The sequence below is a fragment of the Bos taurus genome, chromosome 4, assembly GCF_002263795.3.
Source record: "Bos taurus isolate L1 Dominette 01449 registration number 42190680 breed Hereford chromosome 4, ARS-UCD2.0, whole genome shotgun sequence".
Classification (NCBI taxonomy): domain Eukaryota; kingdom Metazoa; phylum Chordata; class Mammalia; order Artiodactyla; family Bovidae; genus Bos; species Bos taurus.
In genome coordinates, this window is record NC_037331.1 from 69,224,814 (window position 1) to 69,247,414 (window position 22,601).

Here is a 22,601-nt window from a genome sequence, read left to right on the forward strand (position 1 = left end):
AAAGTATACTGAATCTAATGAGATCTGATACTTAATTTTTCTAAAAGGGATTAATCACTGCTTTTTTTTGCTCCTTACCTTCCATAGGAAACCAGTTTCCTCCAATTGCAGCCCAGGACCTTCCTTTTGTGTTAAAGGCTGGCTACCTTGAAAAACGCAGAAAAGGTAAATTGTATGATTCTAATGAAAAACCTAAAAATCTAAGACTCTAGGAAAATTTAATGACATTATCCCAACTACAAAATATAGCTTTCAGCTTAGAGTACTTTCTAAGAACAAAATAAAACATTTGACCAAGTTTATTGTTGTCAACCTTGGGTATTTGTAGATGATTCAGGAGCTGTTTCCTGCCTCTTCCTGCCTTGACTGTATCTCCAGGATGGGACTTCTCACTATTATCCCACCTGGCTGAGCAGAGGATTATCTTTTTCCTGACCTGACATATGCCATGTTTGCTATGGTTCAGATCAAGCTTAGCATATTTTCTGCCATTTTCTGTTATTCATTCAGTGTTCCTCTTTACTGGCTGTGATAATTGAGAGTTGATCATATGGTCTCACTCTTTCAACACTAATATATAATAGAAATGAAATATGGAGGTAGTATTATGGCCTCTTCATTACCATTCAGTTTATCTCTCAGGAAGTCCCTTTGGGCTTCCTATATATATTCCATTTGCTTTTCTTAGCTTTCCTAGCTGAATTTTAAAGCCAAAAGAGATAACAGAAATAATCTAGGTCAACTCCTCCTCCCTCCTTTTTATGACAGATGAGAAAATGTGACCCAGATGAATCAATTATCTTAAGACCTTATAGTCAAATGCCTTTTTGACTATTCCTGTCAGGAAAGTTTGTTAGCCGTGTAGTTGATCCCACAAATATAGCAGCCCCATCTCTGCTTCAGTGTATTCCTTTTAGTTTTGTTTTATATTTTGTTCGTGCCTTGGAAAAGAAGACACAAACTAATTAGTCATAGAATTTTACAGCTAAAAGGAACCTTAGAAATCATATTAACTAACTTTTCCTTTTACAATGGGGAAATCACATTATATTTATAAAGGTAATGTGTATCATCTAAACTGTTCTTTTCTCCCTCTATTGTAGATCACAGTTTCCTGGGATTTGAATGGCAGAAACGGTGGTGTGCTCTCAGTAAAACAGTGTTCTATTATTATGGAAGTGATAAAGGTAGTATTGGTGTTCAGTTGTATAAACTTCCATTGCATGAGGGTTTTGGGGGGCATTTTATGCCACCTCCCTTTTTTGGTACAGAACAAGCTGAAGACAAATAGAGAAAAAATAACTGAGAATTATAATATTACAGCCTAAGACTAGTTAATAATTCTATTATTTGACAAATGCCCTAAGTTTCATAGTGCCTTAAAAGTCAACACAACTGTGTGTTATCAAAATAGGAAAGAGAAAACTTTCATCTGTGTGGCCTTTTACCTCAGGAATTGTTTACCTCCAGGCTATAATTGTAGAATATCTGAAAAGTTAAGACCATTAGGGTTGTGCAAGTTTTGAAGGGAGGAAAATATGTTTTGTCCTTCAACTATTTTAAAGAAAAATATAGATAACAATGAAACCTGCGCAACTCCTTTCTCAGCTTCTTTTACAGATTAAAGTGACAACAAACGTTGGTGTGTTACTGTTCTAAGCACCTTAGCTGTCTAAGCACTTAAGTTACATTAACGCGTTTAACTACAACTCTGTTGGGTAGCTACCATTATTAGTCCCACTTATTTTAGTTTTTGGAAAACCGAGGACAGAGAGATTAAGTAACTTGTTCAAGGTCCCAGAGATGGTAATGGCAGTTTTGAAATTTGAACCTAAAGCATAATGTTTAGAGTCCATGTTCTTAACCACTATTATCAATTGCATTAATTTAGAAACAATAAAATAACATTCTGTAACTTCATTTGCTAATTAATAACTATCTTAGTCATAGTTAACATAATTTTAAGTTCATTATTTGAACAAATAAAGCCATTAAATATTAAAATTTAAAGAATGTAAGCTTTCTTAGTTTTGCTCTTATCTAGGAAAAACAAGTCAGAAGTTGAATATTATAAAGGATTGTATAGCATTATTTTCCATAAAGAACACTTAAGGAGAAAAAAAGGCATAAAAGTCCAGTATCACTGAATATAAACTTTCTCATGAAATTGTTACTTATCAGTGTCATTTGAAAGTTTATGTTTCATTTGACATTATTTGCAGTTTTTAGGGTTTTTCCTTATTACAAATTGGCAGATATGATTATTATATTTCAGATAAATTTGAAATAAATGCATGATGCTAGAAACTGGTCCTACCTTTTGGTTAGTGGGATTATCAAGTTAGAAATTAATTTAGTGGCTAGTTTGCATTCTGTTACTAATTTACATGTTCATGTGTAATAATGGTATCCATGAAATGTAAACTATAAACAACTATGAACAGTCTTCTTTCTTCTGCTAAGTCTTAGTTAAGTAGGTGATTTTATCAGAAAATTTAGAGTCCATGTTAAATTATGATTATCATAGATAATAAGTGTGTTACTGTTATAGAAATATAATTTTGTACAGTATTGTGAACTGAGATCAAGATTTTACTTCTCTGTGAAGAAATTTTTTCTATTTCATAAGACCAGGAGAGGGAGGTTTCAAATCCTTGTGACTTCGGTTAGTTAAGCTTCTCATTTCTAATTTCTGTAAAACTCAATGAATACTAATATCTGCTTCCATCACTCATAGTCCTAAATGGTATATACTGTTAGGTCAAAGATTAGCAACAGTCTTCCCCAAATCTAATATAATTTATCCCCAAATATAATCCCCAGGACCTATTTATATTTATTTCAAAAGCTAATACTCTAAATTCTAGTTATTTGAGGAGAAAGTGATAGTGAAAGTCACTCAGTCGTGTCTGACTCTTTGCAACCCCATCACTATATAGTCCATGGAATTCTCTAGGCCAGAATACTGGAGTGGGTAGCCTTTCCCTTCTCCAGGGGATCTTCCCAACCCAGGGATCAAACCCAGGTTAGTTAAATTCCCATTTCTATTCTTGTTTTTTGAGGCCTGAGGTAATAATATTCTTTTTAATTTGTATTTTAAGTACTTTGTGATCCATCTAGCCACTACCACAGCTTTTTAAAAACTACTATTCTCTCATTCCCTTTTTATGTGGATCTATGAAGGTTTGGTTTATATTTCCTTAAGCTCTTCCCTGTCTGTCACTATGAAGCCTCCTGTTTCCACTGAGATTTCAGATCTGTTTTTAGCGGTTCGTTGGAATTCTTGGCCACTTCTGGCTTTTAGGGACTTGGGAGGTGGGTATCTATCTTCAGACAGTTTTTAATTACTTGTTTGACATGATCCTAATTTCCTTAGTGTTGTTTTCTTCCTAAGAAAATGTATATGTCACATGAAATTTTTGTTTTTATATGTGACATCAGATAGCTAATTTGTACATCAGTGTTTACTGTATGTTTGAACCATTAATCTAAACTTTGGAAAGAGCTATTTGGATATATGAGAACTATGATCCCCCAGCTAAGTAGGATTTAGATAAATGGATTACAGAGGTGCAGAAAAGTTGATACCACTTACTGGGTTAAACTGTACTTTGTTACTCTTTGACAGTTACGTGGTTCACATTTTCTAACTCACTGTGTGCCAAAAAACATTCGGACCCATCAAGATAATCATGGCTTAGAAAGACTAGTTCCAGCCTCTAGGGTGAATAATACTATTACCTTTGTACCCATAAATATTATCTGTATTTATCATTCATGATCACTTGGGGCCTTTATGAGGTATATATACATATATACACAGTTAAGATAATACATATATATATATATATATATATATATATATATAACATACTTTCGCACTTTGTGAAATCACATCCTTGTTTTCATCTCTTTCCTCTTCATTTGATTATTATGACTCAACTCATTTATCAAGACTGTCACAGAGAGTAAAAGGAGGGAGTACAAAAGACTAAAAAAGTGGGTTAGGATCAGATTGACAAAAGCCTTATGAGAATAAGGGCCCTGCTAAGTGTTTTATCTTGAATATGGCTTTTAAGCATAGGGCTCTATGACCAGAATTGGTTTTAGTGGGGGGCGCTGAACTAGTCGAGGCAAGAGAGGTTATCACAGGCTGCTGAGAGTGCAGGTCCCTATCGCTCCAAAGCCATGCTCTTTTCCTTAACTTGGTGGTTACCAGCCCTTCCAACATGCCTGTAAATGATGATTCATTTAGGAACCTGTTCCAAACTCATATTTTTCTGTTTAACCTCTATGAGATCATGGATCAGTATTATGAACCTATCTCCTCCCACTTTTAAGGGGGTAGTAGTTAGTTTGTTGGAGAAGGAAATAGCAACCCACTCCAGTGTTCTTGCCTGGAGAATCCCAGGGACGGGGCAGCCTGGTGGGCTGCCGTCTATGGGGTCGCACAGAGTCAGACACGACTGAAGCGACTTAGCAGCAGCAGTTAGTTTGTACAAAGTATCTCTTTTCTTTCCACCTAAGGGGCTTTGCTGTCTCTACCCCCATGCCCCAGTTAAAGAAAACCCTAGCGCTATATAGTATGTGGCAGCTGCAGGTAGCCTCGGTTCAAACAAGAGTCATTCTAAATGTACTTCAAAAATTATTTAGCGTATCTGGGTTTTAACTTTTTCATTATAGTATCTTTTCAATATAAAATGAAAGTCAGTAGAAAATTGGGCTTTTAACAGATAATTTAAAATAAAGTTTTTATCTTGGCAGGGAAATAAAATTTTCCATTGAAGTTGACCTCTCTGCTCTCTTACTTCCCTTACAATTTAACCATTGATAGGAAAAATAGGACATAGCTGTTCAATCAGTGTGAGTGACAGTTATAAAGTGTTTTGATGTTGAAATAGCATCGTAGTTCTCTTTTAGTACCTACAAAATATTGCTAGAATGATAATATTATTTGTATAATTGAAGTTCTGTTGTTTTATAACAACAACTTTAGTAACAACCATAAGAGCTTACCTTTCTTCCTGATTCATTTGATAGAGGCAAATTGTTGGGTCAGGGCATTAGCATTTTATAATTATATCATGAATATATATAAAATGTGTAAATCAAATCTGGCATTTAAAAAATTCATTTTATAATGTTGTTTGTATAAGGAAAGATGATATCTTCGTTGTTCCTTAAGAAATAGAAATAATTTGACCTGATAGAAGTGAAATAATTTTGATATACAATACTAACTTAAAATCTATCAAAATAAGTGTTAAATAAAAGACCTTTATTACCCTGTAGCAATACAGAGAAGTTAAAATGTACATCTGATATTTAGTAGGACTTCTTCAACATGAGGAAATATTCATGTACAAATTAAGTCTTACTAAAGGTCTGATGATGATGGGTCAGTTTGCAGTAAAATAGGACAGGTTTGATTTAAAATATATCTATACATCTGTATATCTGGAGGAGGAAATGGCAACCATGGCAGTATTCTTGCTGTGATAATATGGACACAGGAAGTTCAGTCCATGGGGTCACGAAGAGTTGGACACACTGAGCAGTTGAGCACATCCATCTGTACGTAGACTGAAGACATATGTGAGTATGTATATGAGGGCTGATGAGCCGGGAAGGGGTGGGACCAAGTTGGTGAATTCCCTAGTCAGAAGTTTGGCCTTTTTTATATAAGGGACAGTTAATGTTTCTAAGCCTTGCAGGTGAGTAGATGGTATGACAAACTTTGATTGGATGTTAGAAAGATCATGTTGACAGCTATCAGAAGGTGAGACTGGAGGCAAGATGTGCTTTGAAGCTGAGAGAGGCAGAGAATTCAGAGAGTTGTTTACCACTGTAAGTGCATGAAGGAGACACAAGTTATCTCAGGTGTTCTTAGCCATTTTCATGTTACCTGTGTAGCAGGAGTGTCATTAATTCTCTATCATAGAAGGCTCTAAGAGGATAACATGTATAGGATATTAAGATATTCCCTATATAGTATTTATCTTAACAATACCTATATGTATGTAGGTATACATATATGTATATATAGTATATATATACTATATATAGTATATATTATATAGTCTATTATAGTCTAATAGACTATAATTGTTATCTGAATTTCAGTTGTAGTGGAAAAGTGTTGTATCCGACTCTTTGCAACCCCATGGAGGCCACCAGGCTCCTCTGTCCATGGAGTTTTCCCAGGCAAGGATACTGTAGTGGGTTCCCGTTTCCTTCACCAGGGGATATTTCTGACCCAGGGATGGAACCCACGTGTCCTCCTTGGCAGGCAAATTCTTTATCCCTGAGCCACCAGGGAAGCCGTAGAGGGAAAGTAGGAATAGCCCTCCAAAAGTAGAAACATTTAAATTCCAATCTACAGGAATGCCTGTAATTTATTTACTCTCAGTTCACAGCTACCTCATACTGCACTGTTTTTTAAATCAGGTTTATTGCTGTGGTTGAAAGTGTATGGCTGCATACAGAAACCACTTGATTTTTATGCTTATAATGTACTTTTATTTTACAGAAAAATAAAAGGCTTTAGAAATATCTACAATTTCCTGCCACCAGACCATATGAGTCAAACTTATAATTCTAACTAAAGTGCTTCCCTTTGGACCTATACATATTGCCTGTGTTTGTTTTTCAGAGCCATTTGGGGCCCTTAAGTAATAAATATATATGTCATAAAGTATTTTTCACTTTAAATAGTATTATATGATATTTCCTCATGGTATAACTCATTTATGTGAGCTATGTAAACAGAAAAAATGTTCGTGTGTCTTTAACTGAGGGCGTAGAACAACTTACTGATCAGTTGGATAAAGTTTAGTGGGCATAATTCCACAGTATTAAGGGGCGTATTTCCCTCTTTCTTACTAGGGAGCATTAATACTTATGAAACTAGCATGAGTTATTCACTAAGAAGGAAAGGCCTTGTTAAACGTAACAAGCAGATATTATCAAAAATTTCTGAACACATGTCATATCTTTCTGTTTGCTAACCATTTGTACCAAATTAGCATTCTTGGTATGAACAACAGTTCAGATTTAGGACCCAGGCTGGCGTATCTGCTTGACTGATCTGAAAGAGGGAAAATCTAACCTCCCTCCAGCTTCTGTGGTGGGAAGTGTGCTCTGCTCCCTAAAGATCTCAGGACTAAAAATAGGAAAGATACTTAGATGCTGGAGATCCTCAAATAACAAATGGTCATAACTCATAGGGGTGCTAAATGATGTAGAATTATTTAGTTGCTATATTTATACTGTATTTTAAATGGTAGGAGAGTGGTTGGTGTTTTAAGCATGTATTCTGCAGAGCCAGCAAAAAAGAAAAAAGTATATTTGCTAGAAAAATAGGACTGGCTAGGTTTGGGGAGGTGGCAGTGGGGTAGAGGGAGATAACATGGCAATACTTGATGAAGAAAAGGGAGAAATTAAGAATGATGCTCAATTTTCTGGTTTGGAGGCTTCACTTAATGGAGGTACTGCTTATGGAGTAGGAGGACACATCAGGAAAGATCACAAGTGAAGCGTGAATAAGGATAAGATGATCTCTGTTGTGAGCATGCTATATACATTGTGCCTATAAGACATTCAAGAGATAAAACATGGATAGTGAGAAGGTGCAGATTTGGATATTCAGTTCTGAAGCTGGACCGAAAATAGAGAATTATGAGTGACAAGCATATTGATAGGAATTTAATCCCTGGGATTGGGTAAGGTTGCCCAGTGAGTACTGTAAAGCAGGAAAAGAGCAGAATTTAGAGCATAACCATAATGGCTATTTAAGAGATGGGCAAAGCAAGCTGAGAAAGTTGGGCACATGTTTCAGGAGGAAATGCAAGCTGTAACACTTATCAACTGAGACTTCATAAATCATATCTCCGTGAACAGTGGTTTTGCAAACACTAACGTGTATCAAAAATCACCTGGGTTATTTGCTAAAAACTTGCTTTCCTGGACACACCCCCAGGGAATCCTGTACAGGAGGTGCAGAGTGGTAGCCATTTCTACATTTTTAACAGGCATCTGAGATGATTTTACAATAGGTGATTCTTGAAATATATTTTGAGAAACACTTTCTAGGAGACAGTGTGAAATGGTTGAAAAAGCAAGATTTTGGAATCAGACTTATGTTATAGTCCTGGCTTTTACTGCTTTGGTTGTGTGACTGAGAACAAGTTGGTTATTTTAAGGTTCTTTTTCCCCCCTCATCAGTGCTGGGGATATAATATACACCTTCTCTGTCTTAGAATTATTTCAAGATATATAGGGGATATGCTATATTAAATTTCTGGCATATAGAAGGAGCTCAGGAAATATGATACGTCTTTTTGGCCCTTAACCACACCCCCACCTCCCACCCCAGAACACAGCTGTAAACCTAAAAGTGAAGAAGTAGGAGGAAATAGCTACCATTAACGTCATGCATTTTGTTTTATAAGAGATCAGAGCCAACTGCTTTTTTACCTTGAACCTACTGTTTTAGAATTGTGTAAAATTAAGTTACCAATTTAACAGATTTCGTTACCTAGTTTCTCCTGGCAGTCTTCAGTTCTGTAGACATTAAATTTGAACAGCATAATACAGGCAAGGTTAAAGTGTAAAACAGAAGCTGAGAGAAATTTAATAGTAGGACAGACACCTCAAAAATCCTGAGGGCATGAACATGTTGTAACATACTATAAAAACTAATACTCAAATTAGTATTACTAGATCGTCAAGAAAATGTTAAATTATGCTTAACAGAACTGTCATATATTTCAAGATGATTTCCATTACAAAATCCAACAGTTTATAAAGTTTTGGCACTTTTAAATGCTAAACTAAAACTTCAGCTAGTTGGGAAGTTTATTTAGGTAAAATATCTGATTAGTCTATTACGGTTATGTATAAATGAACTTCTACGCTCTTGCTTCCTATTTGATTGGCATGTAACTATTTTTAAGTCAACAAGTGTCTTTGAAACTGTCCCAGAAAGTACTGTGGAACTAGCCTATATGTAAATTGCTGTGGTGCCATATGATGCTAAGGTTTTCTCTTTTTTCTCTGTTTTGAAGAGATGCTAATGTGAATGGAGAACAGTGGAGTCTTAGCATAGCCATGTCTGCCCATTTTATGTCTTGAACTTTCTGACTCATGTTGACTAATTGGAAATATGGCTACTTTATTGTTAAGGATTTGAAAAAGCTGAGAAAGAGTTAAAAATCTTTCTTCATTTTCTGTTATCATGCTCCTACCCCCCACTTGGATATTTGTATGATTGGAGAAGGCAATGGCACCCCACTCCAGTACTCTTGCCTGGAAAATCCCATGGACAGAGGAGCCTGGTAGGCTGCAGTCCATGGGGTCGTGAAGAGTCAGACACGACTGAGCAACTTCACTTTCACTTTTCACTTTCATGCATTGGAGAAGGAAATGGCAACCCGCTTCAGTGTTCTTGCCTGGAGAATCCCAGGGACGGGGGAGCCTGGTGGGCTGCCATTTATGGGGTCGTTATTTATCCTCAAATATTCAATAATCAGCTGACTAGGTCTAGGTATTAGTTTCTTATTATTTTCACTTGTTTAAGCAACACTTTCTGCCTGTAGACTTGTCTGTCTTTGATGGAGTTTAATTTTCTTCTGTTATATCTTTGCTTATTGGCACTGTTTTATATACTACCCTTCTTCTGGAACACCCGTTATTCTTATGTTGTATTTCTGTCAGTCTTCCATGTTCATCATATTCCCTTTGTTCATCTTTCCCCTTATTCTTTTCTCCCCCTACCTACTGAGGAAGTTTTTAAAACATATGCCTGATCTTATTTTTCAACAATGTTCACAATTTTCAAATTTTTTCACCTTAATACATTATGAATTTGGCTGCTGCATTTTCTTTTCCCTTATACAGCATTTTCCCCTAATTTTACCAGCTCCATTCCAATTTCCATGTCTCAGTCATTCCTCTTTTTATCTTACATTACATTATTTCATTTTATTTAGAATTATTTTTAACTTTATAAAAGATGCAAACCAATTGTCTAAAGTTTATTCCTGTTTCTCATTTGTGCTTGCTTTCTATATCTTCAGTGCTGTGTTATGGTTTTGTATTACATAACATTTTTATAACACCTGTCTTCATTTGTTGATTTTTCTTCTTTTATTTCTCCTTGGTCAAGGATATACTATAATAGATATTATAGTCTCTATAATCCGGGATCGGAGAAGGCAATGGCAACCCACTCCAGTACTCTTGCCTGGAAAATCCCATGGACGGCAGAGCCTGGTAGGCTGCAGTCCATGGGGTCACTCAGAGTCGGACATGACTGAGCGACTTCACTTTCGCTTTTCACTTTCATGCATCGGAGAAGGAAATGGCAACCCACTCCAGTGTTCTTGCCTGGAGAATCCCAGGGACAGGGGAGCCTGGTGGGCTGCCGTCTATGGGGTGGCACAGAGTCGGACACGACTGAAGTGACTTAGTAGTAGTAGTAATAATCCAGGATGCTTACCTCTCAACTGGGTTAGTGACTTTTCTCTGGCTCATCTGACTAGAGGCTGCTCATGTCCTCCTCTTAGACTCTAACAGAACATCTGATACATGGCCCATAGCATATTTTTGGGTGGGGGTTGTCTAAAAATAATCTAGCACTAGAAGGTACCCTGCTCATCACAGGTCTTCCAAACTCAGTCTTTGTAGTGCTGATTTTGCATCTCCAGACATAAACTCCCACTCCATGTGCTTTTCCATCCCCACTCATGTTATATTGCTAAGAATTTTAGACCCAGGTTGGAGGTAGGAAGCCTGGATTTTTGAACAGTTGGACTAGGTGAGTAGAGTGATTGAGACTTTGTGTGGTCCTGGAGCCTCTTTCCTCCAACTGGTCCTTGAAAATCCTATGTTCTCTGCACCTCCCACTCCCTGGGAAGTTTAAGGAAATCTCTCAGAACTGTCTTGTAAGTCTTTGATATTTTGCTTCCAACAACTTCCATTTTTTATAGCGAAAAGTAAATCCTTTTTCATTGCGGTGGATCATTGACTAATGTTCCTGGAGCACTTATATTTGTATCCAGGGTGTGGGAAGGTGTTGGGTGTGTGTGTTTCAGTGGGAGGGTGGGAAAGGTCTGGTACTGGTGTTGCTAGTTGCTTTTGTCTCACCATGCTTGTAATGCTCCCTTGCTTGTTTTTAAGTGCTCAATATACATTTGTTGAATGAGTGAATAAATGATTTATTTTTCTTTGAGAATTTCAGAAGAACCAACAGTACTTAACCAGTAATTATTATTCTAATACCCTTTCCCCAATAGTATTTTTCTAGTTAGGCATTTTGCAAATTATGTTCTGGGAGTACCGGTTCCATAAAATACTCTGTGAAAAAAGGGTTCCATTGATAAATACTTTTGGGAAGTGCTGCATACTAAATTTTTCTCATAGAAATTTGATTAATATATATTAAGGGCCTCAAGAAAGCCTGGACTAACGAAACCTGTATAACTTTGTTTAATTCAGCATTTCCCAAACTTGTTGGGTCATAGAAACCTGTTAATATCCAATAAAACATGCTTTGGGAAATGCTTTACTCTGATTTTTACAGTTTTCACCTCACAGAGTTTAATGCAGACTTTTTCTACAAAGCAAACTTAAAATTTTTTAATTTGAATTGCTTTTCAATTATCTAAAGGGATGTAAATTATGACAAATATGATTAGCATGTGCAGATTTAAGTCAGGAGTTACTAATTTAGATATCTTTTTTTCCTTTGATGTTTTGAACAAGATATGATCTCAGTGACCTTTTGAAAATGCTTCTTACTTCAGGCATTACATTAGTATACTTAAGAAAAGGAGATACATATTTTACTGGTGCCGTAAGCTGAGAGAGCCCTGTACTGTATGATACGAGAGTATTTCTGTATTTCCCCTGAGCTCAGCGAAAGTGACAGTTGTTCTTATTCAGGATTTTAACATTGTACGTTACCCTAGAAAGTAATTCTATAGCAGTGCCTCTTTTCTCTCAAAATCATGTAACTGGATAAAGTGGAAAAGGTGACTAATTTTATTTTCAGTTTCAGCATTAAATCCTTTGTTGTATTACTACTTTATTTGTCTTTATAGTAATATCTGGCTAAAACTGAAGTCATCTTTTCTTTTGACTTTTCATCGTATGGGATTCAAATGTGCTTTACTAGTTTAACTGTTCACTGACTGGTTATGAAACCTACTTTTGTTTTGGTAAGAAATGCTTCTGTACTTGCTTTATCACTCCTCTCCATTCAAATACTTGTTTCCCTCATATCTTTTTATAATTAGTAGTTTTGTTTTGCTTTTTAAAATTAGAATTTGATTTGTTCCAATTTAGGGGGTTTTTCTAAAACAGAAAAGTTGTGTTTTAGAAGCTTTTGGGGGTGGGGGGAATTGGAGGGTGGTGATGAAAGGAGTTAATAGTAAATAAACGCCCAGCAGGTTTTCAACTAGATAAGTTTTCCCACTGGTGTACTACATCTGAAAGAGCCATGGATTTGTAGTGGGCTTGTCTAGCAAGTTCTGAGTTCCAATCTTGGATTTTCCCTACATGAAATTGTCATATTTGCTTGCTTCCTTCTGAATAAGACCACTATCTATAGACATCTTCTTCTGGTTCCCTAAAATGTCCTTTTTAAACTCAACCGTTCCAAATACCTCTAGAATTAAAAGCGATAGCTAAAATGTTACTTAAGCATTATACTATGAAAGCAGTGTGACCAAAAATATTCTTTCGAAGAATTTATCAAAAAATCTAAATAAAAATTAATCAATTAGACATTTATATTCACTATAGTAAATGACATTCTAACTTTTGTTTCATCTTAAACAGACAAACAGCAGAAGGGTGAATTTGCGATAGACGGCTACAATGTCAGGATGAATAACACTCTTAGGAAGGATGGAAAGAAAGATTGCTGTTTTGAAATCTCTGCTCCTGATAAACGTATCTATCAGGTTGGAGTTTTTATGTTGCCTTGAAATTAAGTTGATAAGATTTCCTGATTTCATTTTTGATGACATTAACATTTTGTTAAAACAACTCTTCCTGACATTTTAATAATAATAATAAAACACTGGGTTTAAAACATTAAAGATTCATATAAGAAGAAATAGATTTAAAAAAAAAATTCAGATTAGTTCAAGTGATATCTTCTTGAAAGAGAACAGGAGAATATGTAATTCATCAATTACTTCACATGTTGCATTTTATACCTATTTTAATAGAACTGAGTGATTTTTTAAAAGAATTACATAGCAGAAAGAGTGAAATTATCAAAAGAAAAATATCAGCGTGTTAATGCATATTGTATTGCTTAGAGTTGTGGGAGAAAATGAAGGTAAAGACACATATCAGCTCTGCAAGTCAAGAGCTATCAGCTAGCATCAATATGGAATGTATGTTTAATAAGTTTTAAATATCTGAGATTGCAGTTGAAAGCCAGTTAATTAAGTTGTCAGTTAATGTGTTGGAATCTGACAAGAACATTTTTAAGAAAGCTGTACCCAGCAGTCTAAAGAAATTCATGGGTGTCTTCTAATTGTCAAGGGCAAATTTTGTTCATCAGTTTTGTCTTTGACATTGATGAAGAGAAGCAGCTTTTTTTCCTGCACAGCTGCCAGCTGCTGATCAGAGTTTCAAATCCATCATCCTCTGCTTCAATTACATAAATTTGTCAAAATTAACTGTACATTATAAGAAGCATCCTTGCAAGAAAAGTAGTACTAGACATGAAAAGAATTACTAATGGTCTTGTAGAAACGAAAAGGAGGCAACATACTTTTCATTACGGTGGTGATTTTTTTTTATTGCTATTGTTTGTTTTTCCTTAGTTCACAGCAGCTTCTCCCAAAGATGCCGAAGAATGGGTGCAGCAGCTGAACTTTGTGTTACAAGGTAAGAGCAATCCATTGAACAAGGTATCACAGTCTTTGAGTACTGAATAACTGAATAAGTTGGAGTTTCATATACAGAAGCTTATTGACTTCTGTGAGAAATGGCTGGCAGAACATGACTGGTAACACATACCATTGACTTCAGATTAATAAAAGTGTCTTTTCTGCAAGTACCATTTAGTAACTTTTAAATTCACGTGTTTATACATCAATCCATTTCTAAAATGTTCAAATTAAAGATGTAACATATATCAATATTGTGACTCTGTAGGGCTGCATTAATTTAGGTAATAAGGTTTGGAAAATCACTTTTGCATTCTTTAAAGTTTTACTTCCTGAAACATGTTTTGTAGATATGGGGTCTGATGTTATCCCTGAGGATGATGAGGAAAGAGGAGAGCTGTACGATGATGTCGATCATCCTCTTCCAAGCAGTTCACCAACAAGGAGTCTGCCAATTGATGATGAAATTTATGAAGAACTTCCAGGTACTTATTTATGGTGATTCAGTTAAGGATTTTAGGGCCTTAAAAAAATGCCATATATCATCAAGTTGACAACTTGAGAAGAAAATGGTGAACTATTAATATTAAAAACGAGGACAAAGAAAATCTTCAAACTCTATATTACAAAAGGTTCTGCTTGAAGTGTTTCAAGTAAGTGGATGTACATTTATGAAAAGTGAATGGAATGTTAAAATGAAGCAGATACAGTCCTAATCTCATGGGACTTTTGGCTCATTAGCATTGTTTATGCTACATAATTTTTTAATTAAAAAATTGACTTGCCTTACAGTTTTTTCCAGCAACTCACACATCATTTTTTATTTATACATCTTGGAACTTCCATTAACCAGAAGTTCTATGCATACCCCATATGTCAACAACTTCTGCCTCATGTATTCCTCCTTGCTGTAGTGTATTGCATTGTCTTGGAGGAATATTCTTGAACTGTAAACAAAGGCCTTTTGAGGCTTGAAGTTTTCTTACTTGATATTTTATCACTCTGCATTTTCAGGCATGATTTAGTGTTTATATGCCTCAGTATCTGTTATGTAATATAAGTTTAGTTGTCTTAATTTGACTTGCCATTCTGACAGCCTCAAACAGAAAGATAGGCATATGGAACTTTAGATACTTAGAATATGAAAACACTTAGGGAATTATTGCATTACTAATACTCTAGGTTGAAATGAGCCTTTTTCTGGTTATTAAAAAAATCAGCCATTGGAGAAGAAAAAGAGATTATATTTAAAAAGAGATATTTAACTGACATTGCATATAGAGAAGCTATTTTTCTTTAACTCAAACAATTTAACAACAGTATAAACTTTAAAAATACCTAAAATGTTCAAAATTAATATACAAATGTGATTTTCAATAACTAGCACATAGACTTTAGAGTCAAAAGTTTAAGTTCTGCCAAACCATTTACTAGCTCAGTGACCTTAAAAGTCAATTTCTTCATCTATAAAATAAGGATAATTTCATGAGGGGGATGGTGGTAAACGAGGTCACGTATCTAAAAGCTCTCAGCACAGTGCTTGAGTCATAGCATGCCCATAATATATTGTAACATGATCATTATTGTTTTAATTAGTATATCTGGTAAATTCTGCAAATGCTTATATGGAGTTACAATAGTGGTTTTCCGACCAAGTAAGAATTAGTGATTGTAATGGGATTATAAATCTAAGATACTACAAAAATTACCAAAATATGCATCCGTGTATTGTCTTTTACTACCTTAGAAGAAGATGATTAGTATAAAAGCATGATTTTGTGAGCAGTGGTAATTTGTGCATTTCTATTATTTTAATAGAACTACATGGTTATAGCTCCTTCCTTTCTGATTTATCCCAAGGAAATGGCTTTTGCCATGGCATCAGCATCCTCAAGTAGGAAAGAATATTTATTCTCTGACTACTTTTTTTTAGTCACACCATATCACTAATACTGTCATATTAGTCTTTAAAAGGTTCAGAAGAGTGAGTGAGCATGTGTACTGATGTCAAATGGAAGACTGTTGTACCTTTACACATGACACCATTGTCATATATACTTCCTTCTTTTAAACCTTGCAGCGAGGGGGTCTCGTTACAAACGCCGCAATGACTGTCAGTTAGGTTCTGGGTTTCTTCAAGTTCATCATCCTCTCCCCACACCTCAAATAAAAAATTGGTCAGGAATAAAGGACACATATTTATAGCATTTTCATGCTAAAAAACCAAGGAAGATCGCCTGTAAGTAGCTTGAAATCTTAAAAATATGAGACCTCTTTTATTTTCCATCACTGCAGATGGTCTTCATCACATTTTTTTTGTTGGCCTGGGGCCACATAATCATTGAAAATAGCAGGTTACTTTTGAAGTAGTCTTACTTCTTGCTGTGGTACTGGAAGAAATCTAAGCTGCTCTAGGATTCAGCGCCCCTGCCTGGGATCCCAGTGGCTGTACAAAGTGATTGAGTTTGATAGAGACTGCAGGTGTACCCCTGGGAAGAAGCTGGGGTAGGCAGCTGTGGAATGTCTAGTTCTTTCTTCCCTAGGGTAACGGAGAGCCGCTTCAGTGTCCACACAGTTCAAGTTTGCCAAGCTTGAGCCAGCCACTACAGAGGGAATTTTTTTTTTAGTGAAAACCCTAAAGTTGGCTCTTAGAGTTTTCGTTGGATTAAATATCTAAAACTAGGAAGGTAACTTTTTTTTCTTTCAAAAATGCTGTCTCTTTCAAGAGAAGAGTAAAGCTAATTGCTTTCACTTCTGTAAATTATGAATATAATTTTGAGAGGACGTTAAAACAGTGGAAAAGCAGTGAGCATACTTACAGTTAGTATTTTTCCAGCTCTGTACTAACAGCTGTGTATATCTGAAATCTGACTGGTAAATTCCCAGAATTAATTAATACTACCATTTCAATGGGCTTCCCTGATAGCTCAGTTGATAAAGAATCTGCCTGCAATGCAAGAGACCCTGGTTCCATTTCTGGGTCAGGAAGATCTGCTGGAGAAGGGATAGGCTACCCACTCCAGATTTCTTGGGCTTCCCTTGTGGCTCAGCTGGTAAAGAATCCGCCCACAATGCAGGAGACCTGGGTTCAATCTCTGGGTTGGGAAGATCCCCTGGAGAAGGGAAAGGCTACCCACTCCAGCATTCTGTCCTGGAGAATTCCATGGACTGTATAGTCCATGGGGTCACAAAGAGTTGGACACAACTGAGCGACTTTCACTTTCTTTTCACCATTTCAACATGATTTTCTGTCAGTTACATATAGTTGAAAATTAATCCTCTTAGTTGAAAGATGAAGCATAAAATGTGTTTGGAGAAAAATCTAAGCACTCAACATGTTACTTTAAAGCACAGAGTCCTTTGAGAAAGTAAAACTCTTGCTCAAGTGTCTTTTTAATGTGAAATAAACCTGCAGTGTTTAAGTCTCAAGAATCATAATAAGAAAACATGTTTAAAAATTGTATTGCAAAATATCCCTTGAAAAATGTTTATAATTTTATAGGAATGTAAATAGTTTCATTGTAATTGTTTTTCAGTTAGAATATTCTAACTTTATTACAGCAGCTTTTGTTTAATTTCCTGTTCATTAAATTTTAACTAACTTCACAAAAGAATAAGAATAAATTTGTAAGTTTTTTTTGCATTTAGGGTATTTATACGCATGTAGACAAGAGTTGAGACAATGCCATTTCTGGGGAATATTAAAGACATTTGGCTTTTCTTTAAATATCCTAATGCTTTGACATCATTTATGTCTTAGTACCTATTAGCATCTTTGTATTTGCAAAGTTATTATTTGATCAAAGTGTGTTAAACTGTTTCATAAGACAGTAATGAGTTCATTTGGCTTAGCACAAATTCCAGAAGTTATTGTTCATTTTTTCATTAGAAATGTAGGAGAATGTTTTTGCTTTAATCTGAATCTCAAAAGGGGAAAACAATACTTGGGAAACTCCTGCAGAAATCAACCCAGCTTGCTCTTCTCTTCTAGTAACCATGTCATCGGATTTTTTTTTTCTGTAAACATCAAGACATTCTGCAGAAACAGAACAACAAAAAGACTTTTAAAGATGTAGACTTAATAGAATCAGCTAGTAACAAGAATGATAACTGCTTGTTAGCCTATTAAATCTGTAGATTTCAGGGGAATTGCATTTGAAATTCTTCTGGCAAGTGAACTGGAGGAGAGAGGGTAGCATAAAATAGGAAGATAAATTTCTAATCCCATTAACCTATTTTTTTTAAAAAAAACTTCATTCATTTTTTTAATATTGTAATGATAGATTGAACTATTCCAAGCCAGGAAAGGGTGTTTTATTCTTTAGTCATTCAATTACATTTTAAATTTATTCAATCCAACTATCTGCATCTAAAATGGAATATAAAGTGAAATGCAGCTATAAATTTTTCCCCATGAAGCTAATGCATATACATAAAAAAGAAGTGTTTGAGTATTTAAATTTGAAGGAATCGTCAGCAAATGAAATGAGAGGCAACTTAATCAATTAATTACAACCTATCCCCCCCAAATACATTTTAGCTTTCTTTTCTTGCTGAGTAATTATTACTCATATTACCAAGTTAATAAGGTTATAGAGGACCTTAGAGTCTCTGGTATTAACATCATTCCTGATTTCACCAAACAATTTTTTCTTATTCCTTTGGAATGCAATGGAAAGATGCCAGTTGACTTTCATAGAATCACATATATTCAGCATTTCAATATCATTAGTCCAGACAGCCTGCTGGCATTCTTTTTCCTTAAACTATGATACTGAATTACAAAGTATGGTGACATGATGTCCTGTTATATGGTATGATAGATAACTAAAGTCAAATTTTGGAGTTGTTTAAGCTCCGAACTCTGCTGAGAGGATTATCTGAAGTTATAGAATATAAGGAAAACATCCATAAATTAAGGTCACTGCACACATCTAATTGTATTTTATCTTTGCTGAATATAAGTGTGACTTTAGGATTCTTCATGTTGCCTATTTCATAATACAGCATGAAGCTTCGGGATATAATTTTGTCTGTCATGTTGCTTTTCTCTACTTTGCCATTGGCATTGCAAACAAATTCTTTTCATTACAAGAGATGCTTTAACACATATTAAAACCCCAAATACCTATGTGCGTGCAAAACATATATTTCTAATTGTAGAGAAATAAATTAACCTATTTTTGCAACCTGGCACTTCATCTGTGGTTCTCAACCAGGAAAGATTGTGGTTCTCAACCAGGAAAGACCTTGGCCCCATGGGTGCATTTAATGATTGAATTCCTGGAGGCATTTTTGGTTGCCACAACTAGGGTGTGTGTGTGTGTGTGTGTGTGTGTGTGTGTGTGTTACAGTGGGTAGGTGCCAGGGATGCTGCTTAACACCCTACAAAGCACAGCCATCCTCCACAACAAAGAATTATCTGGCCCAAAGGTTGAAAAACTCTGTTACAAGGATATAAATTGGTTTATCACCTTTTTATCTATGTCTCATGAGTTGTAAAAACTCGTCACCCATGCTTCACATGAGTTTATTTTTATGGACAAAACACAGGTTTTCTTATAAAAGTAAAACTAGGATTACACAGAATGGTTCTAGGTTATAACGGATCAGCTGGACTTGTCTGTTAACAGTTTTCATCAAGGGACTGAATTGTCTTCAAGACTCTCAGTCTTAGAAAAATGAGAAGGCATGAAAGATTAAAAAAAAAAAAAGGAAGCATTTTCTCTATTATCATGAACTGCGGTCTGTGATGGGAGAGTCTTTTTTGGGGTATTGTAAATATGTGTCTTTCTTGTATAGACACTTGGCTTATCCTGTTCTGATAGGGTTATTATCATTTGAAGCTGAAGTGAAAGACCTGTGGCAAAGGATTGCATCTTTTTAAAGGGAGTCAGGCCACCTGGGAGAATGCAGGGCTAAGCAATTCCAAGGCCACCTGGAATTTGACAGGTGGCTTTAAGAGGAGAGGAAGTCCAATAATGGGATTTCTCTCCCTTTGGGGGCCTGGACTTTGAGGAGATTAATGGGCTTGAGACGGCAGGAAAAATGTTCTCTGCTCCTGGAGGTCATCAGGGAGTCACTGAGGCAGCCGTGCTGAGAGAATCGGGGAGATGCACTCACCTGAGGCTGAGTCACACCACGCTGCGTCAGGTGGCTCTTTATTATTCTCTGCACATTTCCCTTAATTTTTAAATCTTTGCTTACAGACAGTATATGCTCGCTGGAAAAACCTTAAATATTTCTGATGGGCATAAAATTAATAAGTAGAAATCATTCACCTTCTACCCTAAGTACACATTGTTTACAGCTTGATACAAATCTTTTGTCTTTTATTTTTTAGCCCATTTATAAGTATACAATGCTTACACTTTAAAAAAGGAGATCCTTCTTTTTATTTACTTTCTTCTGCCTTTTCTTTTAATTGCTTTCCTTTCATTTTCTTTTTGCTTCCTCGTTACCTTCTTCCTTTTCTCATTCTTTTATTTTCCTGCCTTCCCTTTTGAGTTTACATTTTTTCCTCCTTGCTTTATTTCTTTCATTCCATAAATATCCTTGAGCACCTGTTTTGTGGCAGGTAGTGTACCTAGGTCCTCGAAATCCCTATGCATTCTTACACAGGCCTTAAATGGGTGCAGCTACACCTTCCCATTCTATCCTAAGCCCCTTGACATATGACTATACCCTAATTCCCCATGTTTATTTATTTCATATACATACATATTTATATGGATTTCTCCAGGCAAGAATACTGGAGTGGGTTGCCATTCCCTTCTCCAGGCGATCTACCCAACTCAGGGATTGAACCTGGGTCTCCTGCATTGCAGGCAGATTGTTTACCATTTGAGTCACCAGAGAAACCCTGTGTATATATACGTATATATATTATTCAAGTCTCATGAGTTAGTTGTCTTTGCTTTTCTGATATATGAATCCTGTCTTCCGGCAGTGTCAAAACTATCATGACACCTTCTCTTAAGGCATCCTTCACTTCCCCTCTTCCTCTCCATCTATCTCTTATCTGCTGGCTCCACTCCTTGCCCCATACACACAGAATATCTTTCTCTGTATCTGTGAAAAGTAAATTGTTGTGGTTGAGCAAGGACTTTGGAGGACACACATTGATTTGAATCCTGGCTCTGCTCCTTGCTATGAACTTTAGCCAAAATAAAAGTGAACACAGAGGGAAGGTGGAGAGTCCAGGAAACAACAGTGACCATAGCAATAGGTAAAATGTATCAGTAATGTTAATTAACTATTATTTTTCAATGAGTGTGTATTTTAATTTAAAATGAGTTAAAACTAAATTTAGCTTGCAATTGTCCTGGGCAAGATAGAAATGTGAGGTAGTAAAAGTGTGCCAGTGTGTTAGTCGCTCAGTCGTGTCTGACTCTTTGAGACTCCATGGACTGTAGGCCACCAGGCTCCTCTGTCCATGGAATTCTCTAGGCAAATATACTGGAGTAGGTTGCCATTCCCTTCTCCAGGGATCTTCCTGATCCAGGGATCGAACCTGAGTCTCCTACCTTGCAGGCAGATTCTTTACCATCTGAGCCACCAGGGAAGTGTTCTTTTATTCAGGAGGAATAAGGAGATAAATATTGAGTAACAGTAGTCCTTGTTAGGAAGTGTGTGTTAAAATTTCAGAATAAGTACTAAACAAGTAGGAATACAATGTGCTGTGCTTAGTGCCTCAGTCATGTCTGACTCTGCAGCCTCATGGACATCTTTGCAAGGCTCCTCTGTTTATGGAGATTCTCCAGGCAAGAATACTGTGGTGGGTTGCCTTCCCCTTCTCCAGGAGATCTTCCCAACCCAGGGATCGAACCCAGGTCTCCCACATTGCAGGTGGATTCTTTACCATTTGAGCCACCAGGGAAGGCCAAGAATACTGGAGTGAATAGCCTATCCTTTCTCCAGGGGATCTTCCTGACACAGGAATTGAACTGGGGTCTCCTGCATTGCAGGTGGATTCTTTACCAGCTGAGCTACCAGGGAAGCCTAGGAATACAATCTTAGGGTTCCCAAAGCAACAGAAGGGAAATAAAAGGTGATCACAGAAAAACATTTTAATTCAGAAGAAGGCAGGAAAAAAAAGGAGCAAAGAGAAAATATAAAAATAAAAAATGTTGTATATTTTATAAAATATAAAAAGCCCAAATACAAGAATAATTACAATAAAAATATAACTTCATTAATCTATTAAAAGAAATCACATCGAATTTAAAAATATATATAGCAGCATTTTTAGAGAAGATATTCCTGAAACAAACCATGTAAAATTTTCAGAGTGAGGGAATGAAAATGAATATACCAGATAATTCTAGTCAAAGAAAGCTACTACAGTAGTATTCAGATAATATAGAATGTAAGCCATAAAGCAATATTAGGATGGCAAATGTCAGTGTATAATAATAGTAAAAGAAGATGAAGTTTAAATGGATCTCTAACTAATTAACTTTGAAATCTATAAATAAAAAACTTACTTGACAAATCCTAAATGACTGTGGGAGATTTTAACTTACCACTCTTAGAAACTGGTAGACCAAGGAGGCAAAAAGTTAGTAACTATATGGAAGATTTGAATCAAAAAAATTTTTGATTGACTTACCACCCTTATGGCAGAAAGTGAAGAGGAACTCAAAAGCCTCTTGGTGAAAGTGAAAGTGGAGAGTGAAAAAGTTGGCTTAAAGC

The 22,601-nt window shown here is 35.9% G+C and overlaps 1 protein-coding gene across 2 annotated transcripts in view; it reads left to right on the forward strand.

Moving 5' to 3' along the window:
* The window catches only part of SKAP2 (src kinase associated phosphoprotein 2), a 171,544-nt gene that overhangs the window by 99,327 nt on the left and 49,616 nt on the right, over positions 1 to 22,601 (forward strand). For both annotated transcript variants that reach the window (XM_024990910.2, NM_001038214.1), the window contains 5 exon segments: positions 88 to 165; positions 1,104 to 1,187; positions 12,841 to 12,965; positions 13,842 to 13,905; positions 14,258 to 14,392. In XM_024990910.2, coding sequence (XP_024846678.1) covers positions 88 to 165; positions 1,104 to 1,187; positions 12,841 to 12,965; positions 13,842 to 13,905; positions 14,258 to 14,392 — 486 coding nt within the window.